We start from the raw sequence: 12,331 nt of genomic DNA, 5'->3' as shown, positions 1-12,331 counted from the left end.
GCATCATCATCATTTTTTTTGATGCTGACTCGAGTGAGACGGTTAGTATTTGGGGGCCTAGTGCCGCTTGTTTAGCAGTTATATCTGCCAGCCGATTTCCCCGTGCAATGGGTGTATCTCCCTTTTGGTGGCCTGGGCAATGGATTATCCCCAGTTTCCTTGGTAAGAACAAGGCTTGTAGTAAATCTAATATTTTTCTGCCTTCTGAAGTCAGCAACCCCCTCCTTCTATATATTTCTCCATGTACATGTGCCGTGGTGAAGGCATACCGGCTATCAGTGTATATGTTGGCTTTCTTACCTTCCGCCTTCCTGAGTGCCTGCGTGAGGGCGATGAGTTCGGCCCTTTGGGCCCAGGTTCCCGGAGGCAGAGTGCTGGCCCAAACGACGTTTTCTCCGTCAACTACTGCAGCCCCGGCTTTTCGCTCGCCCTCTAAAAGGTAGCTGCTCCCATCCGTAAACCAGGTGATCTCTGCGTCTGCCAGTGGTTGGTCGGTGAGGTCTTTCCTGGTTCCATGCACATCTTTGTTGCAATCCAGTTCCGTGGGGGCCGCCAGCAGCAGGTCATCTACATACTGCAGAAGCACCAGGGCGGGGTGTTGTGTCCAAAAGGCAGCCAGGTCTTGATGTAGGGCTTCATCAAACAGGGTGGGGCTATTTTTGAATCCTTGCGGTAGTCTAGTCCATGTCAGCTGCCCCGACAGGCCAGCTTCTGGATCTCGCCATTCAAAAGCGAACAAGGGTCGGCTTTGTGGACTTAGCCTCAGGCAAAAGAAGGCATCTTTTAAATCCAATACCGTATACCAGGTATGGGAAGGGGGTAGGGTGCTAAGCAGATTGTACGGGTTCGGCACTGTCGGGTGGATGTCTTCTACCCGTTTGTTTATTTCTCTCAAGTCCTGCACTGGCCGGTAATCTCCCGTACCTGGCTTCTTGACAGGGAGTAGAGGAGTGTTCCAGGCTGATCTGCAGGGCTCAAGGACGCCCAGCTTGAGGAGCCGTTGTATATGGGGTCTGATTCCCTTGTAAGCCTCCTCAGACATGGGGTACTGTTTCACCGAAATGGGGGTAGCCGAGGATTTTAATTCAACGACAATGGGCGGCTGTCCCATTGCTAGCCCCATTCCTGCAGTCTCTGCCCAGGCTAGCAGGTACTTCCGTATCCAGTCTTGGATGGGACCCATTGGCAAGGTTTTGGACTCTAATAATTTGTATTCATCTTCTAACTTTATGGTCAAAATTTGAAGGGGGCCCCTCCGGGTCCTGTAATGGAGGCCCCCTTTTCATGAAACTGAATTTGGGCTCCGACTTTAGAGAGAAGGCCCCTCCCCAACAAGGGGAACGGACAGTCCGGAACATGGAGGAAGGAATGAGTCACCTTACCGGAGGCCAGGTGCACCTTCCGTTCAGTAGTCCATCGGCACAGCTTTCCTCCTGTAGCTCCTTGTACCCACGCGGTCCTGGTGCTCATGGGTCCGTTGGTCTGGGTTAATACAGAGTGCTGAGCTCCTGTGTCCACCATAAAGGTCACTGGCTGCCCCCCTATTTTTAATGTTACCCGGGGCTCAGGGGGGGGGCTCCTGGCCCTGACTGTCCTAATCTTCATCCAAGGACAAGACCTTGGAGGATTCTCTTCGCGAATCCCGTGGTTTCTTTGGGCAGTCTTTTATCCAGTGGCCTCTTTCTTTACAGTAGGCACATTGGTCACGGTCTATTTTCGGTCGCCTATTGCCTCCCAACCTATCTCTCCTTCCTGGCTCTGACCTAGGCTGAACTACGGTGGCCAAAATTCTGCTCAACTCTCTGTTACGCCTTTTTCTCGTTTCTCCTGGAGTTTCTCTCTTATTGTAAATCCTTTCTGCTTTTCTCATTAGATCCTGCAAGCTATAATCTTGAAGTCCTTCTAACCTTTGTAATTTATTTCTAATGTCCGGCGCCAACTGCCCTGTGAAGGCCATGGAGACATTTCCCCTATGCTCGGGGCTACTAGGATCGAAAGGGGTATACATACGGTATGCCTCCATGAGCCTTTCAAGGAAAGCCGCCGGGGTCTCCTCCGGTCCCTGTGTTACTGCTCTTACCTGGGCCAAATTGGTGGGGCGCCTCCCGGCACCCTTGAGACCCGCAAGGAGAACCTGGCGATAGAGACGGAGCTGCTCCCTACCAGCAGGGGTGTTGTAGTCCCAGTCCGGACGCGTCAGGGGGAAGGCTGCATCAACTTCATTTGGAAGGAGAGTAGGGGCCCCGTTGGGCCCGGGCACGTTTTTTTTTCTTGCTTCCAGGACAACTCTCTGTCTCTCTTCTACGGTCAGCAGAGCCTGCAAAAGCTGGAGGCGATGGGGGATGAAGTATTAATCTCCCCGCTGGTCGCCGCTGGGCCAGTGGGGTCAGGGGAGCGGGCCTCAGGGGAGGCGGACGGGGGCGGCCTGGGAGGAGAGCGGGCGGCGGGCGGGAAGGGGCGGGGAGCGCGCTCCTGCGGCGGCGGCGGCGGCCGTCCTCATCCCGGCGGGATGACTGGTTTCGTCTTCGCGGTCGATTTTTCTTTTTCAAAAATGGGGTAAAGAGGGGACTGGGCTGGTGGGGCCGTGGGTGTATCAGCACCGGGAATCTTCGGCTTTTCTGCCACGAAAGGTGCCACCCAGGATGGCGGGTCCTGGGCCAGACTCTCCCAGGTAATTATGTAGGGGACTTGGTCAGGGTGTCCATGAAGTCCTCTGTCAAACACCCGTTCTTTGATCTGCAAAATACAATCAATGTTAAAACTGCCCTCCTGAGGCCATCCCACACTGAAGGCTGGCCACTCGGAGCCGCAAAGGGTTTGCCACTTTTTCCTCCTGATTTCTACTGACAGGTTACTGGCTCGTCCTTTGACGTCCTTCCAGTGCTCTAGAGTCAAACTTAGGGGGGTAGTTAGTCTGGGTCCCATGCCGGAGGGAAGGGGGACACAAAAGTACACCAACACACAGACAGTACAGACACACAGAATGCAGACCAGAAGCCGCGCGGCACAGTATCGGCGCCAAAGTTCAACTAAAGAATCAGACGGGGGCAGAGGCCGAAGTAGTTGACCCCCGGGGTTGAGGACGGCCTGCTCGTCCCCAGCCACTCAGAACCCCCCCGGAGCGTCCTCCAGGGTTGAAATTCGGAAGGCCTATGACCCGTCGGTCCACTTCACGAATTTCTACTAAGCCCGTACCGTACGGGTACTAAACACAAAGCACAAAGGACAACAGACAACACAAACTCACTGCCGGCCGGACTTAACCTCCTGCTGAAGTCTGGTATTGAATCCGGGGTCTCCTCGATCCCGGACGAGCCCCCAAATGTAAGACCCAAACGTCAGGTCTCTGTTCCAGAGAGGAGCTCCCGCGACTCAATAAACAGTCCAGCAGATGCAATATGCAAGAGGCTTTATTGTCGGTTTGCGCAAGCCGGGCGACTCTAGTCTCCTCGGAGGCAGAGCCGCACCGTATAGCAGTGTAAGCTGACTTTTATAGGCAGAAGTCACATTGTCAGCACATCCAGTACAGTGAATGAGTAACATAAAAGTAACATAATGTGTATCATATGGGGTCATCTTATCTGTGAGTACAGGTGCTTGACGTCAGTTGGTTCCGGAAAACAGCAGGCTTGTTTGTGGAGTTATTGGGAAACCTATAGACGTTCCGTTTACATTTTTCTATCCTTATTTTGCAAACGGAAAATTCTGCGCAAGTGGAAAATTTACACAGGCCAGGGAGTTTCATGGTGTTTTTCAGATTCTTTCAATAGTGATGCAGGTTCAATCCCTGGGTCAGAAGATCCCCTGGAGAAGGGTAAGGGCAACCCACTCCAGTATTCTTGCCTGAAGAATCCCATGGACAGGGGAGCCTAATGGAATATAGTCCATGGTGTTGTTAAGGGATGGATACGACTGAAGCAATTAAGTACTCACGCATGCATGCACAACAGTAATGAAGAAATGAAATGCTGAACAGGAAAATCAGTTAAATTTAATGTAATACACCTATATGATGCCCTGCATGCAGCAATGAGAGAAACCACCTTCTCAAGCATACAAGAAGCACACATGAAAATTGTGTATGCATGTGGTCATAAAGCAAGCCTCAAGAAGTGTCAGAAATGAGTATCCTAAAGACTGTTACAGGACTTCCCTGGAGGCTCCATGGTAAATAATCTGCTTGCCAATGCAGGAGAGAGAGGTTCGATCCCTGATCGGGGAAGATCTCCCATGACATGGAGCAAATAAGCCCATGTACCACAAAATTGAGCCTGTGCTCCAGAGTCAGGAAGCCACAACTTCTGAGCTCATGTGCTGCAACTATTGAAGCCCACAAGCCCTAGACCAGTACTCCACAGCAAGAGAAACCACCGCAGTAAGGAGCCCAAGGACTGCAACCAGAGAGAGCCCCCGCTCACCACAACTAGAGGAAAGTTTGTGAAAAAATGAAGCTGCAGCACAATCAAAAATAAATAAGTAAATATATTTATTAAAAAAAAAAAACCACTCTTACAGAGCATGAGAAATAAAGAAAACATTAGTCAGTTGTAAGCTGGCTCAACCTATAACCTTAAAAATAAATCTGGTTGATGATATATGAAAGGGAAACAATACATGCATCAAATTATTTGTATACTCTTTAGCAAAATATGAAAACAACAAATCTAGGAACTTAAAATTAAGTCTCATGACTGAGTCTTGCCTATTATAGGAATATAAAAGTGCTCATTTAAAAATTATAGATGACATTCATTAAAGTAATAGATCAAAGGAAAATAATCTTACCTCAAAAAATATAGAAGAAATATTTGATGTCAGTACCCATTCATGATTAAATTGCTTAGTAATTTAGGGAGAAAAGGAACTTTCTTAATATGTTAAATTATCTACCAATAGTCTACAACAAAAATGTGTTTACTGTTGAAAGTTTTCTCATTTAATTAGTGACAAGCAAAGATATCAATTATCACCATATCTACTTGATTTTTTTATTGGTAACATCTGCTGATAACAGTACGTAAGTTAAATAGACATGAACAAAATATACATAATTAGTCAAGGGAAATAACAAGTCCAAACTTGTCAATACCTTTTTTGATGGAATTATTTTCATAAAAAAGTAAATGTCAGTTACAGAGCATCATTAGAATTAGTATTTTTGGCAAGATGGCTGAATATAAGATCAAAATACAAAAATAAATTATACAGATACCTATTAGAAGCAATGATAAACCTTGTTTCCTAAGCCTAATTCTAGACTTGCTATTCAGTGTTCTGTTGATGAAGCTGATAATTCATTTTGCAACCCTATGTTAGCTTTTCTATTGTTTCTCCATTTCTGACATCAAGACATATGTAAAAAACAGTAATAGTTGTGTAGCAATATAGAGCAAATGGGCCAGGCTGTTTCTGGCCAGAGGAAACCAGTCCAGATTCCTTCATGGCACATGTTCTTTCATTCTGATAAACCAACCTAAAGTTTACCAAGTGTATTCATAGACATTTCATGATCTAGTGGGTAGTTATTTTTAATAGATCTGATTAAAATGGTTATTATACACATGTGTTATCTGATATACTCTCCTGGCAATATAGCCTACTTAGAACTGACTGAGAAAGACTATCATTAATTCTTATTATAATACTGAATTGATAAAGACTATCATTAATTCTTACTGTAATACTGAATTGATACATAAAACCATTCATTTCCTCCTCCAAATAACTTTATTTTTGCCATGAATGTGAAAGATAGTGTTTGGATCAGGTATAATAGTTATCTCAATATCAATCAGGCTTGGAAAGCTCTTTTAATCTTAAAACCTTTAAGACCAGATTTCCAACTTCAGTGTTTAGAAACCTTAGGTAGCTTTAGGATGGAATGGGAAACAACATTAGGGTGTGCTAATTATTTTGGAATGCTTTCTATAAAATTTTCTTTTAAAAATTAAACTGAACAATTTTCCTTTCAAACTAGTTCTAGTCTAGGAGTTGCCTAGGAATTTCTAAGTTCAGATATTTATTTATCAAAAAGGTAAACAATCTGTATTTTAATATCACTTCACACACAACTTGGGGTAGATTAGAAGGATAAAATATTAATGTGGAAACAATATACACATTCAGGATTCAAACTCATGAGATCAGTAAATCAGTTTCCTCCATCCACCGTCCCACATTTCTTACCATTCAAAGGCTTTCAACCTTTGTCAGAACTTTGTGTCATTTATTAGGAGCTCAGCGACTCTGGTTTACTTGCTTCATTTACCTGCTTATTTTTGGTCTCCATTTATCATTATTTTGAACAGTTGTCAGCATTAAATGTGATTTGCCGCATCAGCCAACTTACACAGCAAATGCAAAACCTTTTGGGTTTCACTTGCAATTTCTGGACATCCCCAGCCTCACTTTTGCTTTATCAGCATCACTTGATGTTTTGCCATTAGAGACAGTTCTCAGTGATTTTTATTGTTTTAAAGGAAATAGAAACTAAAATAAGCATGTTCAATTAGACATGATTATTCAGTGTTCTACAAACTAAAGCACTTGTATTTCAACAGCAGTAATCTAGATCACTAAGACTTCACTATCTTGTGACTGATAATACAAAATCATTGGAATGTTTGATTAAATTTTTTGATCCAAGCTTTGATTCAGCTTTGGGAGGACAATGTGAGAAGAGAATACATGTACACCAACCCTTTAGGCTGTCTTCATACTGTTTCATTATAGAATGCACCTTTGTGTTTACCTTTTGTTTACTAGTGTTTGATTTTATTTCTGAAAATGACAACTCACACCATATTTCCTGATGAATATCCAGCACTGTATCATTATTCAGAAATTTAGCTTTCTGTTTGGACACTAATTTAAGTTTTAGCACCATCTCTGTGCTAAATTGGAGAAGGAAATGGCAACTCACTCCAGTATTCTTGCCTGGAGAATCCCAGGGACAGAGGAGCCTGGTGGGCTGCCATCTATGGGACTGCACAGAGTTGGACGTGACTGAAGGGACTTAGCATCAGCAGCAGCTGTGCTAAATTGTTTCAGCCATGTCTGACTGTTTGCAGACATGTCTGACTCTTTGCAACCCTATGGGCTGTAGCCCACCAGTCTCCTCCGTCCACGTGATTCTCCAGGCAAGAATACTGGAGTGGGTTGCCATTTCCTTCTCCAGAGTATCTTCCCAACCCAAGAATCGAAACTACATCTCTTACATCTCCTACATTGGCAGGTAAGTTCTTTACCTGCCACTTGGGAAGCACCGTCTCTAGATTTTTTTAATTATATTTAATATTCTAAAAGGGTTTCTCTGGTGGCTCAGATGGTAAAGAATCTGCCTGCAATGTGGGAGATAGATCTGGGTTTGATCCCTGGGTTTGGAAGATTCCCCTGGAGAAGGGAATGGCTATCCACTCCAGCATTCTGGCCTGGAGAATTCCATGGACTGTATAGTCCATGGGGTTACAAAGAGTTGGCAAAGAAAAAGAGTTGCAAAGAAAGGGAGCAACTTTCACTTCACTAATCATTCTAAAAATTCTTTAAGCATCAAAAACAAATTGCTTTATATCCTTTATTATGGATCACAGGTACATGTGTTCAAATAGACATCTTCCAAAACTGGGTGAGGTGTAAAACCATGGAGATGCAGTTTCTGTTTTTTTGCCTTCAACAGAAGCAGTAGCAAATTCATCCATTTAAAATCAAGTGGAATGTCCTGACTAAATGTGGAAGAGTAAAGCTAAAATCACAAAATTATGCAAATACTTAAAAAAAAAAAAACTAATATCAATTAGAAAGACAAGCAAAAGAAATTCATTGCCAGTAACTTGATCATAACACTCCTGAACCCTAAACTTCAAAACTGTTAACCAGTGAAAAGCAGCAGTTTAGATCAAAATGGTTTGACTTCAGGATCCTTCCCCTTTGCCTACCTCTTGTCCCCCTGGATACATACTTTCAGAGCTTGAATTTGCTATGGGAAGACACAGACCTTTCTTGGATTAACCACTGCAGATTTCCTCTGTATCACTGGTTGAATGTGGCTGCATGAAGTCTGGGAAAGAGTGAGGACAGCAGTCCTTTGATTGGTTTCAACAATCATGATTCTCTGTCTGGGATCAGGTACATCATCTTTAGAATCAAAATGGGATTCTTTTAGCAAAGAAGAGGGGATGTATGTCAGGGATGCAACTCTGTGCACATCACTCTTACCTTCTCCAGTTCAGAGAAAAAGACTAAGGTGGTACCTTTATCCCTTCTATCCTCCTATTAACACAAATAAGAATGACTGTTGAGAAGTGGGGAAAGTTGTAGAAATTGGAGGAAAACAACTAAGATTCTATTACAGAAACATGGGGCTATTGTTCCAGATGGAATTGGGAGATTAAACAATATATGTCTCTCTGGCGAGCTTTATCCACGTTGAGGTTTGACAGAAAACAACAAAATTCTGTAAAGCAATTATCCTTCAATAAAAAAATACATTAAAAAAAATAATTCCTCCATGTGCCCACTGTCTCCCTGCAAAAGCTACCCATATCCCAATCCCTGAAACCTTGTATATCAAAACAGAAAAGGGTCTTTTAAATGAAGAATCTTAAGATAGGGAGATTATATTGCATTATTCAGATGGGCTCTAAATGTCCTAAATCCTAAATCCTCATAAGAGTGAGGCAGATGGAGATTACACACCCCACCCCAGAGGTGGAGGAGTCATTGTGAATACTGAGACACAGATGCGGTCATAAACCAAAGACTGCTGGAAGCCTCCAAAGCTGGAAGAGGCACCTGGACTTCTGCTCCACACTCATGTAAGCACTCTGAAGTGAGCCAGCAGTATTTACCCAGATATATATATAAAATATAATGTGCTGTATCAGCAAAGAAGCATAAAGTATTTTAACTTTTTATTTCATTATTTTCCATTTTCTATCATAAGCCATTTGCTTTCATTTTACTGAGAACGCGCTTCTATTTTATGAGATTAGGCTTATAGCAAGAAAAAGAAGTGGGAAAAAAAGGAAGACAGATCTGGAGAAGACAAATGCTTTCTTAATTAAGCAAACAAACTTTAGGTTAGTATTTTGTTTAACATAGGTTAATGTCTTCTTACCATTTATGCAACATGGCACTTTAAGGCCACTCATTAAATGTTCATCATTTCATAATATATACTTCATGTCTAAATGTTTACCCTCATTTCACAAATGAAATTAGTGTGACATTAAATTGAGAGATTTAAAATCTTTTTACATGGTTTAATGATCTATATCTTTTCATGAGACATGAAAAATGTGCTTGGAGTGACATTAATTCCTGAGAAGTATTATCCTTAAACAGTCTTGTGTGCTACTAGTTGTAAAGTGAAAGTGTCAGATGCTCAGTCATGTCCCACTCTTTGCGACTCAATGGACTGTAACCCACCAGGCTCCTCTGTCCATGGAATTCTCCAGGCAAGAATGCTGGAGTGGATTGCCATTCTCTTCTGCAGGAGATCTTCCCTGACCCAAGGATTGAATCCAGGTCTCCTGCACTGCAGGCAGGATTTTTTCCATCTGAGCCACCAAGTTGTAGTTTTGAGATTAGCTCTAGTATCTATACATGGTAGAGTTCCTTTACCTCCTACCCCATCCTCAAATCCCTTCACTAAAACCTGAGATTACTTTCTTAGATTTACAATATTTTAGGTGAAGTCTTGGGTCATTTGTTAAATTCAACAGCCTGCAGTAGAAGGTAATATTATGAGTGTTATCAGTAAGTCAAAAGGTATTTAAAACTTTCCAAATTATACTTTCTGAATAAAGAAATATGTATAAATCTTGGGGTCCTGAATAGGTTAAGGGTATTTCTGGAAGGACATAGTAAACAACAACAACAACAACACAGATAATGGTCAGTCGACATGAAAAGAGAAAAAAATCAAGACTGTGAGAAATAGTAATGTCAAAAACAAGCTTTAGTTCTTCTAAGATTTTAATGGCTGAATTATAACCAAGAGCAGTTCTGTCCTGAGCTGATAAGCATCTTTAAGTGTCATATGAAGAAACCAACTATAGTTGAAATTCATTCAACAGACAAACTGTGCAACACTACTCTCAAAACTATGTAACAAACAAACAAAAAAATAGTTTTATAGCTTCCACTCTTTCCCATAAGAAAGAAATCTGTATTTTGGAGACTTCTCCCTGCTTCCTCCACATATATCTTTGCAACACACGTATCAAGACTTAGACCAAAAAAATTATATATACTTGGAAATTAGGAAGTGAGTGAGAATATTAGAGAACACTTGAGAGTGACTGTTTAAAACTGCTTAGATATTCACAGAGAGATGGCTGAATAATCGACCAAGTTTATTCAAGCATATGTATGTGATGGTTGTATTGATTTATTTTTAAGTAAGCAAAATATATTGTCTGCCGTGAATTTAATACTGTTAGTTCACAGACTACCTGCCTTTAAATATAACAGACAACTTTAGTTCCATGAACTCATGTGTGCATGTGTGTTAAGTCGCTTTGGTCCTGTCTGACTCTTTGAGACCCCATGGATTGTAGCCCATCAGGCTCTTCTGTCCATGGGGATTCCACAGGCAAGAATCTGGAGTGGGTTGTCACCCTCCTCCTGGGGATCTTCCCTACACAGGGATCAAATCAATGTCTCCTGCAGCTCCTGCGTTGAAGGTGGATTCTTTACCAGAGCCACCAGGAATCCCCCTATGTGTTCCTAGTTTACATCAAAGAATACATAGCTATAAAAGGAATTTTATAATTATGAATGAATTTCTAGAATAATTCTTAGATATAAAGATAGAAGAAAGCATTTGGAAGCTGGTATTTCAAAGTTAGCAAATAGTTTCCCCTAAGTTTAGAGGTCAAGTTACATTTCCTGTTATCTGTAAAACAATGAAACTGTTTAGATGCTTTTTAATTATTATTCCTTAGAAGTTGGTTCAGTCACTCAGTCGTGTCTGATTCTTTGCAACCCCATGGACTGCAGCACAGAAGGTTTCCCTGTACATCACCAACTCCCGGAGCTTACCCAAACTTACGTCCATTGAGTCGGTGATGCCATCCAACCAACTCATCCTCTGTCGTCCCCTTCTCCTCCTGCCTTCAATCTTTCCAAGCATCAGGGTCTTTTCAAATGAGTTAGTTCTTCACATCAGGTGGCCAAAGTATTGGAGTTTCAGCATCAGTCCTTCCAGTAAATATTCAGGACTGATTTCCTTTAGGATGGACTGGCTGGATCTCCTTGCAGTCCAAGGGACTCTCAAGAGTCTTCTCCAACACCGCAGTTCAAAGGCATCAATTCAATAGCATTCAGCTATCTTTATAGTCCAACTCTCACATCCATACATGACTGCTAGAAGAACAATAGCTTCGACTAGATGGACCTTTGTTGACAAAGTAATATCTCTGCTTTTTAATATGCTGTCTAGTTTGGTCATAGCTTTTCTTCCAAGGAGCAAGTGTCTTTTAATTTCATGACTGCAGTCACCATTTGCAGTGATTTTGGAGCCCCCCAAAATAAAGTCTGTCACTGTTTTCATTATTTCCCTGTCTATTTGCCATGAAGTGATAGGACCAGATGCCGTGATCTTAGTTTTCTGAATGTTGAGTTTTAAGCCAACTTTTTCACTCTCCTCTTTCACTTTCATCAAGAGGCTCTTTAGTTCTTCTTCACTTTCTGACATAAGTGTGGTGTCATCTGCATATTGAGGTTATTGATATTTCTCCTGGCTGTCTTGATTCCAGCTTGTGCTTTATACAGCCCGATATTTCACATGATGTACTCTGCATATAAGTTAAATAAGCAGGGTGACAATATACAACATTTCCTGATTTGGAAACAGTCTGTTCTTTCGTGTACAGTTCTAACTGTTGCTTCTTGACCTGCAGGAGGCAGGTAAGGTGATCTGGTATTCCCATCGCTTTAAGAATTTTCCACAGTTTGTTGTGATCCACACAAAGTCTATGCAGTAGTCAATAGCACAGATGTAGATGTTTTCCTGGAGCTCTCTTGCCTTTTTTATGATCCAGCAGATGTTGACAGTTTGACCTAGGTTCCTCTTACTTTTCTAAATCCAGCTTGTACATCTACGAGTTCATGGTTCATGTACTGTTGAAGCCTGGCTTGGATAATTTTGAGCATTACTTTGCTAGTGTGTGAGATGAGTACGATTGTGTGGTAGTTTGAACATTCTTTGGCATTGCCTTTCTTTGCGATTGGAATGAAAACTGACCTTTTCCAGTCCTGTAGCCACTGCTGAGTTTTCCAAAATTGCTCCCATATTTAGTGCAGCACTTTCACAGCATCATCTTTTAGG

At 42.2% G+C, this 12,331-nt stretch overlaps 1 protein-coding gene across 1 annotated transcript; it reads right to left on the bottom strand.

Moving 5' to 3' along the window:
- Nucleotides 1-1,251: 1,251 nt before the first annotated feature.
- On the bottom strand, nt 1,252-12,101 carry LOC136170335 (uncharacterized). The gene is made up of 3 exons (XM_065938488.1): nt 12,079-12,101; nt 3,265-3,346; nt 1,252-2,326 (listed from the first exon to the last, which is right to left on the bottom strand). The coding sequence occupies exons 1-3, from the start codon at nt 12,099-12,101 to the stop codon at nt 1,595-1,597; spliced, it is 837 nt and encodes a 278-aa protein (XP_065794560.1). The 3' UTR covers nt 1,252-1,594.
- Nucleotides 12,102-12,331: the final 230 nt, after the last annotated feature.

The sequence above is a fragment of the Muntiacus reevesi genome, chromosome 6, assembly GCF_963930625.1.
Source record: "Muntiacus reevesi chromosome 6, mMunRee1.1, whole genome shotgun sequence".
Taxonomy (NCBI): domain Eukaryota; kingdom Metazoa; phylum Chordata; class Mammalia; order Artiodactyla; family Cervidae; genus Muntiacus; species Muntiacus reevesi.
This window is presented reverse-complemented; position numbering and strand designations above follow the sequence as displayed.